At 35.1% G+C, this 24,826-nt stretch overlaps 1 protein-coding gene across 1 annotated transcript in view; it reads right to left on the bottom strand.

The window, feature by feature from the left end:
• The window catches only part of SP3 (Sp3 transcription factor), a 55,358-nt gene that overhangs the window by 9,406 nt on the left and 21,126 nt on the right, over positions 1 to 24,826 (bottom strand). Inside the window, exon 5 of the mRNA XM_034642279.1 lies at positions 1,116 to 1,308. Coding sequence (XP_034498170.1) covers positions 1,116 to 1,308 — 193 coding nt within the window. The remainder of the gene's footprint in view (positions 1 to 1,115; positions 1,309 to 24,826) is intronic.

Here is a 24,826-nt window from a genome sequence, read left to right on the forward strand (position 1 = left end):
ATTCAACCTCTCTGTGCCTCACTTATGAGACTGTCTAAAACTCTCAACGTCAGCAGTTATTAGTCATTATTACCATCACTGCGAATGGACTGGTCAATATGCAAATCAACTAATAGTGCCAACTCAAAGGCAGATAGAAAGGCTACTTCAAGTTCATTAACTGAATTAATAGGATATTTAGTCTATTTAAACTGTTTCTGAGAGAGATGTGTTAAGGCTTTTTGCTACAACTGGGGATTTGATCTCTGTCTCTATAGCATTCTATCAGTTTCTGCTCTGTGTATTTCAAAGTTATGGTGAAATTTTTCTATTATTAGGAAACCTACCCCTTTTTATCCATTTGATGATTTTCACCTTAATCCTTCATTGCCTAATAGTAACACTGCTATCCAAGTTTTCTTGTTAACATTTGCCTGATATATCTTTTTCCATACCTTTATCTTCAACATTCCTGTGCCAATTTATTTGAGAAGTCCCTTATAGTCAACATAAGGCTGGATTTTATATTTTTTAAATATGATCTGAGTTTTAAGTTCTTAATTATTAAGCTTAATCCAGTCACATTTAATACAATCAGTGATCTGTTTTTAGTTTTTCCTGTCATGTTATTCTGTCTAAACTTTTATTTTTTTTAAAGCACTGAACTGAAATACTACAGCTCCACTTTTTTAAAAAATTCCATCATTAGGCTTATTATTCATTTCTGTTGAAAATAGAAAATGTTTAGAAAATGTTTATGCTTATCAACTATTTCTGAACTTCTTATTTTTATATAATTGCTATTCTCAAGCTAAAAATCAACTTTATCTGTATTTAGGCAAATCTCATTGCTGATTTACAAATAGGCCTATTAAATGGCATCTGCTACATTTTTTTAAGGCAAATCAAGTAACTTTAGTTTTAAAAAAGGCGTTTAGATGTGAAAATTCTATCTTATATATTTTGTTCTCTAACTTTTTCTGCCACACTCATACAGACACACACACAAAATGATCATGTAATGAATAATTTCCCATAATTGATACAGCATGCAGTATTTCAAAAATTAGGGTGATGATATTAGCACCTTAAAAAAAAAGAAAGAGAGAGAGAGAGAATGTTTCATGTGTGCATACCTCCCACCACCTTCTTTACAGTTGGGACAGGTGCAAGCTACCCTCCGAAGTCTTTTTCCTTCTTGATGTTGTTGGTCCCCTTCTTCATCTACCACCTGTACTCTTAAGTGTGTTAGATCATTGGTATTCAATGTAGAATCGCCACTGAGCTGCCACTCTTCAGGATCAGGTTCCTCTTCCTTGATCCTAATATCTAAAGAAAAAAGCAAATACAGATGAGAAGCAGCCCACTGGCCCAAAAAGCATGAGATCTGAGCCTCTTAAAGTGAATACTATGTAAAAGTCAAAACTCATGTTTGTAGAATATAACCATTGGTCCTTATTGTGACTTATCTTTTAAAACTATTTCTATTTTATTCTAAATATCAAAGAATTCAGCCAAAAAAGGGAATAAAGCCAGCATGAGAGCTTGCTTTTTAAAAGATTAAGAAAAACAAGTAATTTTTTTTGAGCAAGCTGAATCAATTCTGAAACTTCAATTATATATTGTTCAACTAGTCAATAAATTCAACAGTAGATTCAGATTAGAACAAAATCTAATGCTTAAACCTCTTTTTCATAACCTGTATCAATTAATCATCCCTATCTCTAGGTACCATGTAAATGCAAAAGAAGGGGTCATTCACTTGAATCTGTTACTCACAAATTTAAGCTTTAAATTAAGTCAAACATTACTAAAATACCTATAATGGCCATAACATCACTGTGGAAGAAGGTACAGAAATATGAGAGTTTCTATTTTCAAGTTTTATTACAACAGACTAGGTAACAAAATGAGGATGCAATGGTAAGGAAGAATGGACATGGCAGCAAGTTAGGTCATTTTCTCAGCAGAGCCAATCATTTTTATTTATACTGATAATGTTACAGTATCATTTTCTATGTTTTTTCATCTCAGGAAACTTTTTTAAACAAACAATACAGGATTTAGAACAAAACTGAATATAACCATCTTTGGTAAAAAACAAATTCTTGCAGATTTTTATTTTGATTTATGTAAACTAAAAATCTTAACAGAAACTTATTATTTTAGATCTATATCAGTCACTAATAATTAGGGCAAAAATAGCCTTTAAAAATCAAATGTGCCAAGTAACTCCTGAATTTTAACTAATGAAAACTAGAATATATAGCCAACAATCAAGAAAAATGTCTCAAACAGTTTAAAACGAGTTTATTTGATCAGAATAACCACAACTAAGAATCAAGGAGAAAAGTAGGAAGAAAGGGGAGTCTAGCCTGGGCAACAGGGTATTAGTGGTACCATTCACTAGGACAGGAATACTGGAGAAGGTCCAAGTATAGGTAAAGAAGGACAATTAATGAGTTCAAGGTTCAAGACGATGGAGTCTGAACTGTTTATGAGACATAAAAGTAAAGAAGCTGGACCTACAGCTCTGGAGCTCAAAAAAAGAGACAAGTTATAGCAACACAGAAATTACCAGTATAGGGGTGCTGGGTGGCTCAGTTGAGCATCTAACTCTTGGTTTTGGCTCAGGTCATGATCTCAGGGTTGTGAAACAGAGCCCTGAATCAGGCTCCACGCTCAGCAGGGGTCTGCTTGAGATTCTCTTTCCCCCCTCCCTCTGCCGCTCCCCCCCTCTTGTGCACACACTCTCTCTCTAAAATAAATATACAAATCTTAAAAAAAAAAAATTCTCAGTATATGTACAGTGATGGAGTCTATTCAAAGAAGTAGGTGAGATTACACCACAACTATAAATAGGATTAGAAAAGAAAGTAGCCTATGAGGAATATAAACATTTAAGGAATAGGCAGAAGAGGAGGAACCTGCAAAGGAAATTAGTATCCAGGAAAATGTGCTACATCAAAGAAAGGAAAGAATGTATTTCAAGAAAGAAAGAAGTAGTTGACATCAAATATTGCATATAAATGAAGAAACTAAACTAAGAACATGGGCAAGAAGTGAAAAAGTATTTAACAATATGTACAGATAAGTTTTTCAAGAAGTCTGGTTTGAGAGACAAAAACATGGCAGTAGCTTAAGGGGACCAAAGAGGAGAATTAAGGGGAGGAGTGTTTTGGTTTTAAAGATAGGAAAAACTTTAACACATTTAAATACTTATGAGAAATATCCATTACAGATAGATTGAAAACACAGGACTGAAATCCCTAAAATGTGAGGAGGGGATGAGCCACAGCACTTACAGGTTTAGCTGATGGAGCACCACCACAATTTCCTCTATTACATGAGGTAAGAAAAGATACAAGCACATTCATTTGTCCAGTAAATAATTAGCTACTAGGTGCCATGAACTGTGCTAGGCTCCATACCCAGAGAGAATCCGATGGCTAGAAATTAAGGGAAAATTGGTTTCTCTTTCCTCAGTGAAAGAATGAAGAATTAGACTATGTATAAAATTCCTCCAAATACACAACATAAATGAGTACTAACCTCTGTTCCTTTATAATCAGGTGTCTGTTCATCACTATGACAAAATACTTAAGTACTTGAATATTGCATAGTACTAGCTTTATGAGTTAAATAAAATACAAAATATATGGATATCACATATCCAGAGTTGGGTAAGTTTGAAGTCCATAAAATGAGGAATTTTATCAGATGTTTTAAAAGCTGATTATCTTACATTATTGTGGCAAGACAGTAGGTAAAAGGGAGGACAAAATAGTAATATCAAGAATGGATAAAGGAGTCTAAAGAGAAGAAAAGATTTACAGACATAAAGAGTAACAAAAAAAGCAACTGATGAGAGTGCAAGAATGAAATGTAACTTGACTGAGGGGGTGAGCGTATTATAGCATATTCCTGCTCCTACAAAATACGTTTAAACAATGTGTCATGGACATGAATATTCAGTTTAGTTTTCTTTCTTACTGCATCTGAATATAACACAGGCACATAAAACTTAATATATAAACTGAACACATCTTGTCCACCTACCAAACTTTCTCCTTTCATCCCCCTTAGTTTACAGCATTACAAGCCACCTAATTGCTCAAACTATCAACTCTAGGTGACTCCCGTCAGTCCATTCCCAGCCTCTCATCTCCCTCTTTTGCCAATCCATCTTCTCCACAGCTTCTAGAAGTTTCTTCCTAAATAAAAATCTAATAGCATCACTTTCCTGATAAACATACTAATTCTCTATTTTCTACAGTATACAGACCAAACTCATTAACTTGGTATTCAAGAATGTTCTCAATCTGGCCCCAACCTCCTCTTCCAACTTCAGTATTAAAAACACTAAAATGCTCATCATTTTCAAAATATACGCCCTTTCTCAATGTCACTCTCGTGTGTGTCTTGCCTAGATTGTTTTCTAGTTCTTTCTGTTTTTATCTAACTAACCTCCATTTATTCTTCAAGGCTAGTTCAAATGTCATCTCCTTTATATATGCTTATGGTAGAGTTATATTTATTGGCTCATACATCCCTTTAGATAATGAATGCTTCACTCCAAGGTGCTCAGAAAATACAATCTAACTAAATGAACAAACCTTCCCTAAGGAGGAATTTCCAATATAGGTAATAATCTACCTGGACAGACTCTGCCCTCTACTTCTCTATGCTCCTTCTATCTGCAAATAATACATAAAGAGAAGATTTTTTAATAAGATTAAGAGTCATTTCATGGGGACAGGACCACAAAGTGCTCACTAAAAATAATAGAGTAATAGCCCAACAAGTGGTACACCAATTTTAATCACTTCACTTGCTCATACACAATATGGGGTATTTTAGACTCTTAATGATAAAATTAATTAATCCAATAAATCCAAAATAATTCCCCTTTGCTAACTGCATACCAATTTAATTACAGACACCTTAAAAATAAGTCTCCAGTACTAGGCGGTCAAGGTCACATCTTCCTCAATATCTTAGTGTAGATGACAGGAAAATATTTTTTACTGTGCTCTATTAATGTCCTACATGTGGTTCCTACCTATTCTTAGAAATCTATGATTTATAAGGCTCAGAAGAAGGGGAAATAATAATCCATTAAAATGGCCCACACAAGTACAAAATGGTACCCATTATCATCAGGTATCAGGAAAATAAAAATTAATATCACAATGATATTCTACATACCACCAAATGGTTAAAATTCAAAATAGACCAGGCCAACTGCTGGCAAAGCAGTGGAACTGAAACTCTCCCACACTACTGGTGGGTGTGTAAATTGGTATAACTTTGGAAAATCTTTTGACTGCATCTTCTAAAACTAAACCCATATATACCCTATATCTCAAGGAATTTTACTACAACAGAAATGCATACACATGACACCAAAAGTATAAAAATTCACCTTAAAATGAAACAATTCCAATATCCACTGGTATTGGAATGGAAAATAAATCATGATATATTCATTCATACAATGAAATATGTTAAAACAATGAAAATTAACCACCTATATGCAACAGAAATGAATGTCGCAATTTTAAACAAAAGGCTCACTCATACATGCTTTTTTTCTTTTTCTCTCTCTCTCCCTCGAAATTCCATTTATATAAAGCTCAAAACAACAGGTAAAACTACTGAACGGTGACTGCCTACCTTTAAGAGGGATAATGACTGGGTATAGGTAGATTGCTCGGTTGTTGGTAATATCTTATTCTCCTGATCTGGGTGGTAATTTTTCCTAGGTATTCATTTTATGGAAATTCATCAAATTATACACATACGATTTTACATTTTTCTGAATGTATATTCAATATACTTCTACTCAATATACTTTTAGTCAATTACACTTTGATATACGTATTATTCTAAATTGATTTTTTTTTCTTTTAGTAATCTACAGAAGATTACTTAGGAATGCTATGTCAGTCAACTTCTTTTGTTGTGGCTTCATCTCTAGTTCCTATATAATCAATTTTAACACCTTCCCCCAATATAGGAATTTAAAACAAAACAAAACCCTTAAGATGAGTGTGCTCTAAAAAGTAAGCCCATAAACTGAAGTTTAAAATATAATGTTATTCACTCAGTAAGTATGTGAGTGACAATGTGCCAGTCACTGTTGTAGATTCTAAGGATAAAACAGTTAACAAGAATTAAGTTCATACCTTTATCAAGTTTCCTTTTTAGTTGGAAGAAGACAGAACAAATAAGCACATACACAGTATTTTAGGTGATAAAGTGGTATGGAAAAAATGGTAAAGAGAGGCAGGAAGTAAAAGGAGTGAGGTACTGGGTGTTTTAGAGTGGTCAGAGAAAACTGCCTAGAGGCAAAGGATCAGGTAAGGTGGAGGAAAGTATTCTGGGCAGAAAAAAAAGAAAGTTGGATGTATTCTTGGTGTATTCAGGGAAAAGGAAGGGGGCCTGTGTGGCTAGAATGAAATGACTTCGGATAAAGTATAGTAAGTGATAAGATCACAAAGGTAAAAAATATGGGGGAGATAACATTATATATGATGTTACACATTGTGTATTACACAGGCCACTATAAGGACTTTACATTTCATTCAGAGTGAGGGAAGCCACCAAGGGATTAAGAGTAGAGGGGTGATATAATTTAAATTACATTTTTATTAAAATAGATTCAAGATCACTCTAGTTATTGCACTTAAGAGACTGTTGGGAGGCAAAGGCATAAGTAGGAAGACTAATTAAATTAGGAAGCTACTATATAATTACCAAAGCAAAAAATGATCGTGGCCTAAAACTAAGGTGTTAATGAGGAAATAGTAAGGATTGGCCAGTAAGTATTTTGTAGGTAGAGTCAAAGACATTGCTAACAAGTTTAGTAACAGGGTTTTTTGTGACGTGTGAGAACAAGAAAGGAGTTAAAGACAATTCTAAGGGTTTTTTCCTGTGCCATTAACTTAGGGTAGACTAGAAGCAGAAAAGATTGTGGGGGAGGGGTGCCAATCAGGGGCCCATTTTTGGATATGCAAGTTTTGAGGTGCTGAAGATATAACCAAATGATGATGCTACTCAGACAGTTGATGGGTCTGGAGTTCAGGCAAAAGTATGGCCTGCAGTTATAAATTTGGACATCATCAGCATACACAGTTGGTTACTGAGAGTGCCCTGGAATAGAGTACAGATAAGAGGAAACTCTAGGGCACTTCAAAGTTAACAAATACGAGATTAAAAAGAACCAGCCAGTGAAGACAGGAGGAAACTAGTGTTCTGAAAGCAAGTGAAGCAATCATTTCAAGAAGAACATAATCAGAAGTGTCAATGCTTGATAAGTCAACTAAAATGAAGACTAAGAAATGACTTTTGGGGGCGCCCGGGTGGCACAGCGGTTAAGCGTCTGCCTTCGGCTCAGGGCGTGATCCCGGCATTATGGGATCGAGCACCACATCAGGCTCCTCTGCTATGAGCCTGCTTCTTCCTCTCCCACTCTCCCTGCTTCTGTTCCCTCTCTGGCTGGCTGTCTCTATCTCTGTCGAATAAATAAATAAAATCTTAAAAAAAAAAAAGGAAATGACTTTTGGATGTAAAAATGTGGTAATCACAGGTGACCTTGACAAAAGCTGTTCCAGTAAAGAAGTTAGGACACAGCCCTGCCTAGAGTAGATTCAAAAGAATGGAAGATGAATTGGAAACAAGTATATACAATACTTCCCAAGAGTTATGCTGGGAAAGCAAGCATTATAAAAATGTCATTGAAATTCCTAAGCTAGCCAACAAAGGCAGATTTACATGTCTAGTAGCAATACATGTATAATATACACTAGCAATACAAAAAATGAATATGCTCATTTAAACATGACTTTGGGTGCGTAAGGAAAAACAAATTTAAATGCAAAAAAATTTAAGCAATGCAAACAGATTTGCATACACATTTAAGAACTTTATAAACAGTACTATTTTTTTTAATTATATTTACTCTCAACCTCAAAATGTTTAAATTTCCTTTTCATCTGGTCTGGTATATGACAGTACTATCTCATGATTATGGTTGTTTTCAAGGCCTACCCTAATAAAACAAAGGGATACAGAAATGAAAAAAATTAACTACATATCTGGCCAAGACTTGAAGGAAAAGAGAGAAAACAGGGACTTTAAATGATGAAATACACACGACAGACATACACACATGCAATAGGGTTATACAGACTAATTTTCTTGTATAGCCTATGGACAAACATGAAATTGAGAGAATCATACAGTTGAACATGTTATCAATACACTTTAAGTACAGAAATACCAAAAAAGGAGAAAGAATGTGATAGAAGCAAAATCTCCTGGGGTGCAGGAGTGTGGTGAGGGTTAAACTAACTTCCCATAGCCACCACTAAATAGCACTGCTGACTTTAAAGAGTTTGGCTGCTTTTGTGTATTAGGAAGATAAAGCCAGCCAGCGGTCTCCAAATCTTTCTGACTGTACGGCACTATTAGTAAAGCTGTGAATATACACCCCATAAATATTATACACTCTGATTATAAAATATTGTGAAACACTCAAATGCATATAGAAGATAAACAATTTTAATTTCATTGTTAATTATGATAGCTCAATATTAGGTAATATGTCACAACAAAATATTTAGGACAAGATTCAATGTTATCAATAGTAGATAGAAAGTGACTACTCTGCCACTGTCTTGTTGTTCAGTGAAACTTTCATTTTCTTTTCTAGTCAATCCATGGTTTCTTTACATGGATATTAAAGCCACTTGTTCACTCTGAAGGTTATTCAGTTAAAACCAGAAAATATAAATCCATTTAATTCAAGCATATATAAACAGCAATAGGCAGCAGCATGCTAAAAGCATATAAAAAGTGAGGGAGTGAGCAGGCATAGCAAAAGTAACACAAACACAGCTGACATGGAATTAATGAAGGCACCAATGATAATCTGTATAATCAATATTAGTTAAGCATTAATAACTCAGGGCAGGCCTAGATTTCTATTAAAAATATTACCAGAAAACGCTAAATGCTTCCTCCTACGACTAACTGGCTAATTATTTATCAATAGAGCTAATGGAATATTTAAGATACATTCTTAACTGGTTTATCAGGTCTGGAATATGCATATTTAATTTAAATAACTAACACTGGATAAATATGAATTACAGTAATATTGATAAAATGAGATATTCTCCTTTATCAATAGCAAATCATTAGGATTTTGTTGGTCTTATCAAAGGCTTTCATATTCTCTGCCTTCAATTTTTTAAGCCTTGATGAAATTACTTCATTTGATTCTAAAGTTTATTTTACATTTTCCCTTTAATCAGTTTCACCTGCCATTAAAAAAAAAATCACCTAAACAGAATTATAGGATAATCCTATAAGATCGCATGTATTATTTTAATTAGATTTTCACATTCATAACTATTCAGATTCCTAAGGACATGTCAGAGCTACCAAGTCTTTTTTTTTCCAATTTTTCTTTCAAGGAGATAGTTTTCAACTACAGACATGGATTCTTATAAATACAACTTTGCTAGCTTAATCAAAAGTTAACACTTGAGAGGATAGTTATAAAACCAAATTTTATTCCTTTACCTATTATAAACAAAATATATGTACATGAGCAGTCTCTTTCCCACAAACCCTATCTCCCCAGATCTGGATTGCTATTCTATCACTGCTCCCTTCTCCCCATTTAAAATTAATCCTTAATTTCATCTCAACTAACCTTTTTTAAATCCTCCCTTCTGTTTTTTCATAGCAGTTTTTCCAAATTATCTTCAAAGCTTTTCTACCCAATTGGAGATTACACAATAGCATTATTCATCCTAGCAAATCTAGACAATACAACCTTTTACAGGATATACATACACAGATGTAAACACAATTAGAAATAACTGATTTTCTAACATGCCTTATAGAAGACCTCATTTTATAGCCAAATCAAAAATATGTAAGAAAAATACCATGTGACTTACAATTAATACACTGTAAATAGTAAAATATTAACTTCACTTTATTTAATCTGAAGTACTAGATAAGTCTCTGTTAAGGGAACAGTGTTCTATCAGATGATGATGATGATAATAACTAGCACTTAAGATATACTTGTCAGACACCATTAAGTTCTTAATATATATTCCCCTACTTTCTACCTAAGAAAACAAGGTTAGTTTGAAGTAGTTAGAAGGCACATAACTGAAAATAGATAGAGCCAGGACATTAAGACAAAGAATTATGTGAAACATACTGCAAGTATTGCTAAGAATCAGTTCTCTACCAGGGTTAGTTCCCAGGAACAGCAGCTTAAGTAAGCTTCCCAACATATGAATATGTAACTTTAACTGTAGTTTGACCAAGTCAAATTAATGTGACTTAAAATCTAGGGAGGATAAAGAAAATGTTGTGTATACATACAATGCAATATTGTGCAGCCTTAAAAAAGAAAGAAATCCTGTTACATGCTACAACATGGATGAACCTTGAGAACATATATGCTAAGTGAAATAAGCCATTCACAAAAGAACAAGTGCTGTATGATTCTTCTAATATGAAGTATCTAAAGTAGTCAAAATCACAGAAACAAAGTAGAAAGGTAGTTGGGCTAGGGAGTGGGAAGGGGGAAATGGATACAGAGTTTTAGTTTTTAAGATGAAAAGTTCTAGAGATCTGTAGCCTAACTGTGAGTATATTTAACACTACACAACTGTACACTTAAATATGTCAAGATGGTAAATTTAATGTTATGTGCTTTTTACCATAATAAAAAAAATCTGGAAAAATCTCCCTTGTTGCTTCCCACCATAGAGGACTTCATTTTAGGAACCTCACAGATAAAATCTTCAATGTCACAGATAAGTAGTTCAGAATAACTATGAAGGAACATATCAACATATTACTGTAGACAGTATTGCTTCCCAAGGCTCCTCGCTTCCCCCGTAAGTTTTAGAGACTAGTTTTCCTCTCTCCTTCAGATAAGAAAAGACTACTTTAAAGTTACTCTGAAGTTTAAAAAAAAAAAAGTTGTTCTCCACCACTTCTCCAGGTTAAAATACCAAAAAGGATGATAGTTCCCAATAATTCTTGACTGATAAGAAACAACAAGAAAGTGATTTGTTACAAGCAGCTGTCACAGCTCTGACTATTCAAATCTTAATAGTACTAAAATATCCATCCTAAAAGTAGATTCAATTTTTGGATACAACTAAAAAGAAACAGAAATCACATATTATGAATAATATTAAATAATTAAACTGGGAGATATAACATTGCTCTTTATTCAAAACCAACTGTGACCATAAAATACTGGATCCGATAGAAATTTACCTCCTTACCACCTAATCTTCTAAAAACATTCTATCCCCGGCATAAGCCAACACCTTCCTAGTCTAAGTAAGTTGAGGACAAAATTACACTTTAAAAAAAATATTTTTCTGGGCATCCAGGTGGCTCAATCAGTTATGCATCCAACTTGTAATTTCAGCTCAGGTCATCATCTCATCAAGCCGGCCACAGGGCTCTGTGCCCAGCAGGGAGCCTGCCTGAGATTCTCCCCCTCTGCCCCTCCTCCACTCATGCTCCCAATCTCTCTCAAATTAATAAATAAATCTTTTTTAAAAAAATATTTTTCTTCAGTTTAGTAAAAGGGGGGGATATACAAAAGCAGCAAACAATATATATATATGGTTTTTTAACCCCACCTGGCAAATCCTATTCTCAGTTTTCATGCCACCTACCCAATAAATGTATCTTCCTACATGTTCATATATATATATATATATATACACACATACACACACACAGATACATACATATACATATATATATATATATTTACATTATTCATCAAGAATGTAAAAAAATAGGGACACCAGGGTGGCTCAGATGGTTAAGTACCTGCCTTGGGCTCAGGTCATGATCCCAGGGTTCTGGGACAGAGCCCCACATCAGGCTCTCTGCTCAGCAGGGAGCCTGCTTCTTCCTTCCCTCTGCCTGCTGCTCCCCCTGCTTGTGCATGCTCTCTCTCTCGCTCTGTCAAATAAATAAAATTTTTAAAAAAAAAAAGAAAGCAAAAAATAGTTCTACACTGATTTTATTACTAATCCAATCTCATTTCACGTTCCAAGAAAACTCTCTTCCAAATTACATGGTTTGCAATCATCTCTTAAAATAGTCCTTTAAAAAAAAAAAAAAGCCATTACAGGGGCATCAGTCAGTTACCTGTCGGACTTTTGATTTCAGCTCAGGTCATCTCAGGATGGTGACATTGAGCCCTGAACCTGCTTAAGATTCTCTCTCTCTCCTTTTCCCTCTGCCCCCCCCTTCTCAAAAACCAAAACAAACAAACAAAAAAGCCATCACAGATTTCAGTTATGCTTTTTAGATATTATACATTATCACCATAACTTCTTGAAATACAATGGCAATGGCATATGGCATAATATAAGTTCATTTTCTCAAATTTAAATACCCTGGGGCTCTTTTCATTAATTTTTAATTATAAAAACGTTTTTTTAAAAAATTAAGCATTAGAAAAGTATTATTACTACTTCAATGTTTAATTACATGCATACCACTTTAAAAATACATCAAAAACTTCTAAATTCAAAACCTTCAGGGCATGAGCTGTTTAGGATGGTAGTTTACAAGATGACTACAGGTTACCTACCATATTTTGAGCAGAAATCTCTCCAGAATTAATTACACACTTACCTACTTTCTTTAGCAGGAACCTGAAAATATTTAATCTTTGTTTAATGACTCCAACTCATTATTAAAAATAATTTATAGTATTAAGACAAGCCCTGAAACACTACACTAAAATAAGTCCAGAATTCAAATTTTTATTTTTTTTGCCTCTTCCCAACTCTAGTGGTATCAACTCTCTCCATCTCCCAAGCCACATACCCTTCATCCTTTCTAACGTCTATCTTCTAAGCCAGTTTGAAACTTGGAAATCAGCCAGGATTGTTAAAAATTGTATATGAATACTTGAAAAATTAAGCCTGAAGAATCTGAGGCTTCTCCTAAGAAACCCAAACCCCAAAAAGTACACCACAGTGCCTACACCTGCTCCAGCCTAGGGGTTTTCAAACTGTCCTTAAAGGACGCTATAAACTAAATGGGTAGAAAAACTAATGGTTTGGGGTTTTCCCCTGCTCCCTCATTAAAAAACAAACAAAAAAACAAATTAAAAAAAAAACACATTAAACAAAAGATTCCCTTTCTTCAATTGTTTTAGAAATGCCTGTTTTGGGGCACCTGGGTGGTTCAGTTGGTTTCAGCTTAGATCATGATCTCATGGGTAATGGGATTGAGCCCCATGAGGAGCCCACGGACTCCATGCTCAGCAAGGAGTCTGCTTGGGGATTCTCTCCCTCTGCCTCACCCTCCCCCGACTCATATTCATTCTCTTGCTCTGTCTCTAAAAATAAATAAATCTTTGAGAAAAAAAAAAAGCCATTTTTTTCCCCTAAGGATTATTCAAAACACTTTGTGTATTTTCAACAATCTTAATTTGAGTCACTATCATCAGAAATAGGAAACCATACCACGTATGTATAACTTTGAACAGTTATTTTTAGTTGTATATTACAAGTTTCATTGTTTTCAAATTTTTCCTTTGTCCTCTACCTACATAATCTCTTTGCCATATCACCTATGTCAGAGGGCACTTAGTCACTGTGTGGGCTTGGCTATTTATTACAAGAACTATAAACCAAAAAGCTGCATCTCAGCAGTTTTAGAATCTGTACATTTTCCTTTGCCCTCAAATTCCAGTGTCTCCAATTCAAACATTTAATGAGCACCTACTGTGACTAAAATCATAACCTAACACATCAAGCAGGACTAGTAAGGTTATGCTATAGTAACAAACAATCCCAAAATCTCAATGGCTTGACACAAAAAAATTATTTATTTCTCACTAATTTTACATGTCCAATTCAGGTTGGCAGAAGGGGATCTGCTTATCAGTCCCTCAGAAACCTAAACTCTACTTGATACATGCTTCCAAGACTGCCTTGACAAGGAAGTATAAAAGGGAATGTGGTAAATCACATCCTGCTTTAAACTTCCCTTCACATTTTACTGGCCATAATAAATCACACGGCCACGACTGACTTCAAAAGGACAGGAAAAACCAAGAGAACAGAATTGGACTATTTATGAAGAATCCTGACTCCCAAGATCCCTTGCTGGTCAAACATTCAATTTATTCTCCTTCCTACAAGTGGAATACGCCTGTACCCTCCCTGCAGAAGATAAACCAAAACTCCCATCTAGTTAACAGCATCAAGCTCAAAGACCAGATCTATGGATGATACGGAAAAAACCTCTCTATCATGTCCAGATGTGGCCCCTCTTTACTGAAACCCATTTACTAAAACAAGTTATCTAGCTCCACCCACACACAAAATACACAATGATATATATAAACATACTCATGAGGTAAGGATAACTATAAAAATGAGGTAAGAACGAAGTAAGTATAACCATTAAAAAACACTCCTATTCAGAAAAAGAGGAAAAGGAGATAAAACAGTCAGTGGTTCATGGTAATTCATAAACCCCACTGAACAGACAGAGGGCCAGGTAGGCTCTGCCTCATCACTGGGAGGAACTTCTCAGTACGGTGTTCTCTGTGCTGCTTTCTTAGCTCCGCCCTCCAGGATGTCTTTCCTTGTCCGTTAACCCTCCTCACTGCCAGGAAAGTAGACACAGAGTGTGCCTGCTCAGCTAAGCAGAATTCTCAGCCTGCTAGTAGAAGGTTAGGGGGCAGGGACCAAGAACATTAAATCTCAATTAGTTACAATTTTTTTTCACACTTTTTTCATGCTTGTGGTTTCTTTGGCTACACAACTCCCTGAAAAACTTAGAAGGTTCTTATCTATTTGATTCTAGCTATTTCCAAGTGCCAATATATAGACCACAGCTTTTTTTTTCTAGACACAGCTTTTAGACTGACTAGATTTCTTTGCTTTACTGTCACATGAGACTGTGTCTACTTCTCTCTACGTAACTGTGAGTACCTTGGGCTTACCTTTACCTGGGGTTAGTAGGGAATCCATACCTTTAGTCTCTCTACCCTAACCAAAATGAATTAGCAGACTATCACTCTGAGTCACCTTAATCCATTCAGATATTTTAACAACAAATGACGGTCATAACCTTGTTGGATCCCTGCCATTAGACAGTTTTAATTATCTTCTCAAAAGACTTCTCAGTTCACCTGACTGAAGCTGAAAAGCAGTTGCTTCTTCCAATCCTACAAATCCCCCATTTCTGTCCTCTGTATAGATTCTCATTCCTATTTGCAAACCAGCCAATCATTTTCTAGCTCATTTCCTCCATGTATCTTGTCAAATGGAGCCAACAGCAGTTAAAATACAATTGTTGTCCAACTTCATCCCATAAAGCTAAAAATGCAAGTTACTACAGGCAAGTTTTACCAGATGGCTTCTCTACACTCCATCTTCCTAGTCTCTAATATCAGTTTCCTTGCTGCCTGATCCTCAAACCAAGGTAGCCATATCTGAGGATTTTTTGTTAGGGCACCCTACTGCGTACCCTACTATAACAATTTTAATTTTAGTGAGGATAGGCTACATAGATGCTGCCCAACAGAAACATAATACAAATCACATATATAATTTTAAGTTTTCTAGAAGCCACATAAAAAACTTAAAAACAGTGGAATTTTAATAATATTTCAATATACCCAAAATAATTACATTTCAACCTGTAAGCACTATAGAAATTGAGATATTTTACATTCTTATTTTTCTTCCATACTAAATCTTCAAATCCAGTTTGTATGTTACACTTAGTCACATCTGAATTCAGTCTAGCCATAATTTAAGTGCTTAGCTGCATCAGGCAGCTAGCAGCTGAGCTAGTAGCTACCATTAGACATGCAGGGCAAAATTAAGTTGCAGTAGCAAGCAAGCCCTGAAATTTCTGTGTTCATCTTTTTACTCATGTCCATCATATGTCAGCTGAGGGTATTCTGCATCCTTTCCTCACTGACGGTTTAAGGCTAGTAGTCACTCTGGTATATTTCACTGGCCAAAGCAAACCAAATGGCTACACCCAAACTTGGGTGTACCCAGAAAGAAAAGCTGAAGTATTAGGTAGACAGCACTAATGACTACTATATCCATTTTTTAAATCATATTTTAACACTTTCAAATTACGTCTTAAGGAATTAGAATTTTTTCTTTTTTGCCAATATATACCTACTTCAAATGCAAAACAATAAAGGAGTAAGCTACTTCTACTACTAGCTAGTTAAAACTCGAACTCTAGAATACATATAGTTTCTTTACTATGGAACATAATTTTTTCTTCAACAAGGTTTCTGAAGGTCTGGTAAGAGCAATTGAAAAAACATGACTAGAGCTCAAATACTATTCCTTTTACTTCACTTTGGCAAACAAGTACTTCAAAAATCTTTAACTTCTTGAACGAAGCCTAAGTACTTGATTACAGCTGCTGAAACAAGTACAGGCTGAAAAAAAAAAAAAACTAAACGGGAGAGGAAACGCCAAATTCCTCAAAAGTGTGGTGAAAAAAAAAATTAGGAGACAAATAATAGTATTTGAAACTAAGGATATTTTTACCATTTTTCAAAAAGATTTCCTTATCATCTTTATAAGTTAACTTGCTGCCATTTAACACTGTAACAAAAAAATTAATTGCCTATTTATTTAACCAAAATATAAGGTATTACTTCAAAGCCTAACGCTTTATTTTCACAGGTTTAAGGCTGAAACCCTTTTCATCCAATAGATAAATGCTTATTAAATTCTATTCTACCTTCACATAAGCATCCAAATAAGGAATTTTAGCATATTTGAGGACCCAAGATAATGGCTGGATTAGATGAAATGCTGGGAATTAAAAACAGTATCACAGTGAGTTATATGTAGTAGGCAATAAAAAAGCATCACAAGGAGGGGCTTATGTAAATAAGACAGCAAATGTTGCTTAGGTAATAAATGAACCAGTATATATGTGGACTGGTTTCATAGAGCATTTAACTCCTCTTTATAAAATCTTTGTTTTGAAGTCTAGTGTTCTAACTTATTAATTAAGAGTTTAGAATAAAATAAGCTCTTTTAAATAAAGCAAAGGTGGTAACAGAACTGATAAGCAATCCACGTGGATGCTTTTCTGAGATAAAATAATCAGGCAAAGCCAAATCCCAACCAACAAAACATCCGAAACCAAATCTATGGAGTCCAAACTAAATTTTCTGATGCCAGAAATCAGGAGACAGATAAATGCCTGTCTTTCTGCTACCCAAAGAAGTTATCACTCCCTAAAGCTTTATTTTTTTTTTGAATTTTTCTATTTATTTGCGAGAGAAACCACAAGCAAGGGGGAGTGGCAGAGGGGGAGGGACTCTGCTGAGCAGGGAGCCTGAGGTGGGGCTGGATACCCGCACCTGGAGATCATAACCCGAGACGAACGCAGACACTTAACCGACTTCGAGCCACCCAGGCGCCCCTCACCCCCTAAAGCTTTATAATCCTACAAAAATATCCTAGAAACGGTAGAAAGTATACATGTTTTTCTGCATGTTTTATTGATGCTAACAATCAGCTAATTTATATTCCCCATCCCTAAAAATCTCCCAAAACTCCTTCCTTTATAACTCTCTTGTTCAGTTTTGTCTACCCTCATGACTTCATGTCCATCACTTCTACAGAATTTCAGTCCTTTATCTCTACTACCAACAGTCATTTCAACCTAGAACTACAAATCCAATCCATTAAAACTGCTTTCCCAGGACGCCTGGGTGCCTGGGTGGGTTAAGCATCTGCCTTTGGCTCAGGTCATGCATGACCCTGGAGTCCTGGGATGGAGCCCCTCATAGGGGCTCCCTGCTCAGCTCAGAGTCTGCTTCTCCCTCTCCCCTTTCCCTCTCTCTCTCTCAAATAAATAAATAAAATCTTCAAAACAAAACAAAACAAAAAAACTGCTTTCCCTTTGCTTCCCCAGATCAGTTTCCCTTCCCAACTCTACCAATGATATGACCTTTTTTAAAACAAAGGACTAATCTTTTATTCCAATAGCTAATCACCAAATCTTGTGGATTTGTTTTTTTGAAATGTCTAGCATTCTTACTTCCTTACTTTATTCCAGTATAACTGAAATAGTGTGACACTTATGAGCCAACTAAGTATTTCTCACACCCTGTCCAAGCTATTATTTTGAACAAGGTTCAGTAACCCAAAATCATGGGATTTTTGACATGAAAATTAAGTCCAATCTTATATATTAATTTCTTTTTTAGAAACTTAGCAATCCAAAAACAAACAAACCACCAAAAAACAACTTAGCCATCCAAAATATCCCCTAATCGAAAACAGGAGAGAACAAGACCTACATTTCCAAAAACTTTTTAGTAAAGAAAGCTCAAATATATACAAAATTAGAACAATATAATAAACCCCAATGTACCCATCACCCAACTTCAACAATCAACTCTGGGACAATTCTGTTTCTCTATATCTACACTGCCTCCATATTATTTTGAAACAAATCCCAGATACAACATTTCATCCACAAATACTTCAGTATGCATTGCTGAAAGATACAGAACTTGTATTTTTAAAATCTTTAATCATGTTATTCTTAGAATACACAAAACCTACAGTGTTAAAAAAAAAAAAAAGACTTCAGGCAAAGTCATTTAATTCTTCAACTCCCTCGCACTCAGGCACGACTAAATCTAAAATTCCTTTTGCTTCTCTTGGCTTTTCCCCCCACAGGTTTATAGATTTCTGAAACATAATTCTAAATGTCGAGTCTTTGAAAAGCTACAAATTTAACAAAATTACACAACTCAGAGTGGTAAGAAATAAACAGGTACCATGCATCCCAAACATCTGAACAAAATTAATTATTTCAGAAGCAAACAGGTAAAATTTACCTTATATACTACCACACAAATCTATATTTATTCTGTATCTACTACTGATATTTCTTCATTTATTCATTCTCAATAAAAGCAGAGGTAGAAATGAATAAGAAATGAGTAAGAATTCAAATTAAAAAAAATACAGATACATTCTCCACTAGGGAAAAAAAATGAGTAAGAAATGACTGATGAATTCCAAAAGAAGATAAAACATGTTAACTATAATACAAAACAATGGAAATAGATGCTATTAAACAAGCAATAATTTAAAGGAGGCAAGAGTCACAAAAGCCTATGGGACAAGGTAGCACCTAAATTAAGCCTTTAAAGATGTCAACCATAAGGTTACTACTCCTCTCTGCTCCTAAAGTACTGTAGTTCAATGTTAGTATACCATTACCATGTTATATTACAATCTTCTACGTGTCTGCTAATCCAAATGGTTCTACAGGAGAGGAATGCCTGGGTGGCTCAGTGGGTTAAGCGACTGCCTTCAGCTCAGGTCATAATCCCAGAGTTTTGGGATGAGTCCCACATAGGGCTCCTTGCTCAAAGGGGAGCCTGCTTCTCCCTCTGCCTGTTCTGCCTGCCACTCCCCCTGCCCGTGCTTTCTCTGATAAGTAAATAAATAAAATCTTTTAAAAATATAAAAAAAAAATTTAAAAATTACAAATAAAATACACTGGAGATCCCAACAACGAACTTTAGAAAATTACAAAATAAATGCACAGGAGACCCCGACAACAATCAATCATCAGGCCCAAAATATCAATGATGTGGATATTGAGAAACCCTGGTCTAACCTGTTAGATTATGAACAACTTTAGTGCATCTTGGTATCCCCAAAATATGGCACAGCAGGAACTCTCTAAGTATCTGTGAACTCAAAAGACTTCAATTTAAACGCAATGGAATACAATTTTACATATCAGTTATACCTAAATACAGTTGAAATAAACAATAAATAAAGGCAATAGAGAAGTCAGTGAAGATTTTAAGGAAAGCAACAGCGCGACTTGTTTTTAGGGAAGAGAACTTATGTAAATTATATATTGGAACAATTTTCAGTATTTTCCAAAATTTAAAATCCATATACTGTAATCTCTAATTCAGGAATTTTGCATCCAGATATATATCTTTCAGATATATATACTTTCTCTAAGGGAAAAAAGAATACATGTATATAAGGATATTGACAGCAATATTATTTAAGTATGACTGAAAATAAATACCCATCAATAACGATCTTATTAAATAAATGACAAAGTATCTGTTCAATAGAATACTGTTACTGCCACTGCTAAGAATGTGAGAGCTTTATAGTATTAAGAGATCCACCATAAAAATTTCAAATGCAGAAGAATGGGTATATATAATTCTAAGAATGGCAGAGAACATATAGGTATGTTAATGTTTGTAAATGTATCCTTCCACTAGAGATATTCCACGCACTGAAAAAAAAAAAAAAAAGATGGCATCTATACTTCAGTAACAAATTAAACAAACAAAAAAAACAACCCTGGTAATGATGGCTACTTCTAGGGTAGGGAATTGAAGGGTTAAAATAAGGAGGGAAGAAAACTAACTTTTTTATAATTATCCTTTTATACTTTCTGAATTTGTGCCTTGTGCAGTTATTGCTTATTCAAGAAATCATTTTTTTAAAAGAATTTTAAATGCACTGGGGAAAGACTGAGGCATGAAAAAAGATTAAATGTTATAAACAATAACCTAAAACAGTAAAACCCAGACTAACAATAAGAGAATGGAGAAGAACAGATCACAAAAACATGGCAGAGATAAAACCAAAAGGACTTTCTACAAGGAAACAGAGAAAAGTTAACCCTGCGCATCAGGATCCAAGCTGCTATGAGTACTGGAGGAGAAAAAAAAAAACAACACGATTGTGCTAATTACTCAAGTGGGGACCCAGTAAACCCTGCAATTCTACATTTCATCAGTAATTTTACTTTCCAATTCTCTCAGATGACCATTTCATATCTTCTTCCTTCTTAAATTTCTATCACCTGACCTCCTCTTCCATCTCAGCTTGTTTCTTATTACAAGAGGAAATTAGAAGCAATATAAGAATTACCTTATCTTCCAACCACATCTGCATCTGCAAAGCTCTATCTTATGCCCTTTGTGTTAAAACATAATTATTCCTACTTTTATCAGTGGCCAACCCTTATACTTGTGTCCTGTATTTCATCTTGCTTGCCCTCTTAAAAATTTTCCTCTATTATACCTTCTTTCTGCATCATCAATTTCTCATTCTTTATTGAGACATTCACAAGACTGTCTGGACCTCAAGCCCACCCCCAGCTACCACCTCCTATTTCAAAATTCCTCTTAACAGAAAAAACTCTTAAAATATTAGTCTGTAATTACTATCGCTACTTCCTCTTCCCTTAATCTCCTTTTCAGTCATTCTATTCAGGCCTTCCTCACCAGCACTCCATTGAAACCACTTGTCACCAATAACCAGAATCCCATTTCTCTATCATCTTAAATACCCTTTCACAGTATCTGAAAAGTTAAGAACTCTCTCCTCCATTCTTAATATTCACTTGGCTTCCTGGATATCACTCTCTCCTGGAAGTTACTTCTATTTCCTTTGCTGGCACCCCCTCTAATTCTCACCCCCTAAATGCTAAAATGTATGGGATTCAGCTCCAAGGATTTCCCTCAATTTTGGCTGTTTTAAGTTTCAGTTACTAAATTTCTATTTGGTTCTTTTACAAATCTGCTATGTCATTTTTGTTATAGTCTCTAACTCTGTTAAACAAAGTGCTCAAGATTGGCTTTTATCTCCTAGACCATAGTAAACAGTTTGTGTTGGTCTGTGTTTGAGAATTCTAGTATCTAGAGTTTCAACAAATCTTATTGTCTGCTGGTTCTCACTCATGCTGTTTAACCTCCTCATGTGCACTGTTACCTTTGATTCTGTGCTCAACAGTACATTTAAAAAATCTAGAAAAATAACTGGAAGGTCAGAATGACACTATACTCTCTTCTATACATTCTGTCTCTACTATATTATTAATTTCCAAGCCAGTTGCACCTCAGAATCACCTGGGGACTTTTAAAATAGATCTTTCCTAAACCTCATGCAGGGCAATTAAATTAGAATTGGGAAAAGGCTGAACACCAAGTTGTTGGCATTTTTTTAAAGTTCCCTGTCAAGCTTATCATGCAGCCAAATAAGATTTCATCCGGTCACATCTATCTACATTAATGACTCCCAAAATTTTATCTCTAGCCCAAACAAGAGTATCCAACTGTTTACCTGAACCATCCACCTGAATATCTAATAAGCATTTCATATTTAACAAAGCCAAAACAGAAGTCCTAATTCTCCCTTTACTCCACACTTCCCCAGACTTTCCTTATTACTAGCCTAGCCAAATTCAGTATCCTCTTTTGCCTAGATTATTACACTAGCCTTGTGTTGACTTCTGCCATTCCAATGCCCACCCACCCCACCCCATTCCCATCTGTCACAAGGATCTGCCAGAGGGATCTTTTTAAAACATAAATAAAATGATATCATTTCCATACTCAAAATCCTCTGGTATTTTCCTATTATTAAAAAGATAAATAGGAGTGCCTGGCTGGCTCAGTTGGTAGAGCATTGGACTCTTGATCTTGAAGTGGTGAATTTGAGCTCCACGATGAGATTACTTAAAAACGAAACCTTTAAGGGGCACCTGGGTGGCGCAGTCGGGGTTGAGCATCTGACTCTTGGTTTTGGCTCAGGCTGTGATCTCAGGGTCATGAGTCAAGCCCCACATCTGTGGGCTCCATGCTCAGCGTGGAGTCGGCTTGGAACTCTCTCTCCCTCCACCCCTCCCCACAGCACTGTCTCTCTGGAATAAATAAATAATCTTAAATAAATAAATAAATAAATAAAATCTTTTTAAAAAAAAAAGATAAATAAAAATCCAAATAGCTTACCATGGCCTGTATCATCTGGCCCCGGCCTACTTCCAATCTCATCTTCCAACACCTCTCATTCACTAAGCTCCAGCTACCTTAGTTCATTCCCTCTTCCAGGAATACTCTTTCCTCTAGATCTCAATAACAGGTTCCTTTCTTAATGTTCAGATCTGTACTTTAATTCCATTTCCTTATAAGGAGGTATTTCCCAAACATCCTACCTAAAATAACCACCATCCTCCATAGTTTTTCCATGTTCCCTACTATTCCATAACCCTACTCTATTTTCTTCATAACACAATCTAAAATTACTCTATTTGTCTTCATCCACTAAAACACAAAATTCATGAGTGAGAATTCTGTCTCTTTACTATTTCAAGAACCTAAAAAACATTACCTGGAACACTTTAGCATACCCTCAAACATCTGCTGACTGAACGAATGATGACAGATTGCTCTCACCTAGGTTGCTGGGGGATTATGTTACTATTTATCAGGAGAATTTATGAGATTTATGAAAAGCATTACACATCAAAATACCCTCATAAAGTAAAGTTGAATACAAAAACTATCCCAAGAACCACTAAAATGACCAAGTACTTTAGAGACTAGCTTTAATAAAGTTATTCTCTTAGGTTAAAATATGACACTATAGATCAATGTATCAATGAAAGCATACTAACAAAAATCACACATTAGGTGACTTCCATTCTGTTGTGTATATCCAGAATTCTGATTTGCATTATTATTACTGGCTATGTTATGGAATAAATTTGGTTAATAACAGACTGAACATACTATTTAAAAAAATTTAAAAAATATTTAAAAATGGACATGAGCAGCCATTTGTTAAAGATGCATCTAATGAGGAACGTCTGGGTGACTCAGTCAGTTAAGCCTCTGACTCTTGATTTCGGCTCGGGTCACTGGGTCATGAAATCAAGCCCCACACCCAGTTCCACCCTGAGTGTGAAACCTCCTGAGATTCTCTCCCTCTCCTTCTGCCTCTGCCTGCATATGCATGTGTGTGCTCTTTCTCTCAAAAAAACAAAACAAAACCAAAAAACACATGTATCTAATGAGTTGAATTAGTTGACCTCTATAAGATTCCATGATTTAAACTGCATAGTTCCATCAGAACAATACTGCTATTATATTTACCAATGTTAAATAGATATGAGACTGCTTTGAGTATCATCTTCAAAGAATTACTCATGGATGTGTGAGCACTATATTTCCATAGAATACTAAGAAAATAACAAGGGTTACCAAGAACATACATTAGAAGTGATTTTATTTTGAAAGGCATGTAATATACTCTAGGTATTTTTCTAGATATAAGATTTATAAATCGAAATTCCCAATGTGTAGAAACTCTTGAATCCTATCAGATGACTGTTAATCAATACAAGCTAAACTGAAAAACTATGCTTCAAGGTTTCTAAATTATTTTGCTCAAAAAAAATCTAGTAAGGGACACCTGGATGGCTTAGTTAGCTAAGCATCTGGCTCTTGGTTTCAGCTCGGGTCATGATCTCAGGGTCATGAGATCAAGCCTGTGTTGGGCTCTGCATCAGTGGGGAATCTGCTTGAGATTCTCTCTCCACCTATGCCCCTCCCTCACTCAAGCTCCTTTGCTCTCTCTCAAATAAATAAATCTTTTTTAAAAAGTGGTAACGAAAAATTAACGTCCTTAACATATAAAGATGTCTTATAAAAAAAAAATCTTACAAATTAGTGAGGATGAAACTTGCAAAAAAAAAAAAAATGAGCAACTGACCAAACATTAACAGCCAATAAACAGGCAAAAATGTTCAAGTTCCCCAATAAATGAATGCATTAGATTCTATTTATACCCTCTAAAATTTTGCCCATTTGACAAAATGATATCCCAGTATGAACAAAGTATGGAAAAGCTGATACTCATACAATGCTGGTGTAAGAGCATTTATGCAATATATAGAAAAGCCTTAAATAGTTAACATT

The sequence above is a fragment of the Ailuropoda melanoleuca genome, chromosome 2 (genome assembly GCF_002007445.2).
Source record: "Ailuropoda melanoleuca isolate Jingjing chromosome 2, ASM200744v2, whole genome shotgun sequence".
Taxonomy (NCBI): domain Eukaryota; kingdom Metazoa; phylum Chordata; class Mammalia; order Carnivora; family Ursidae; genus Ailuropoda; species Ailuropoda melanoleuca.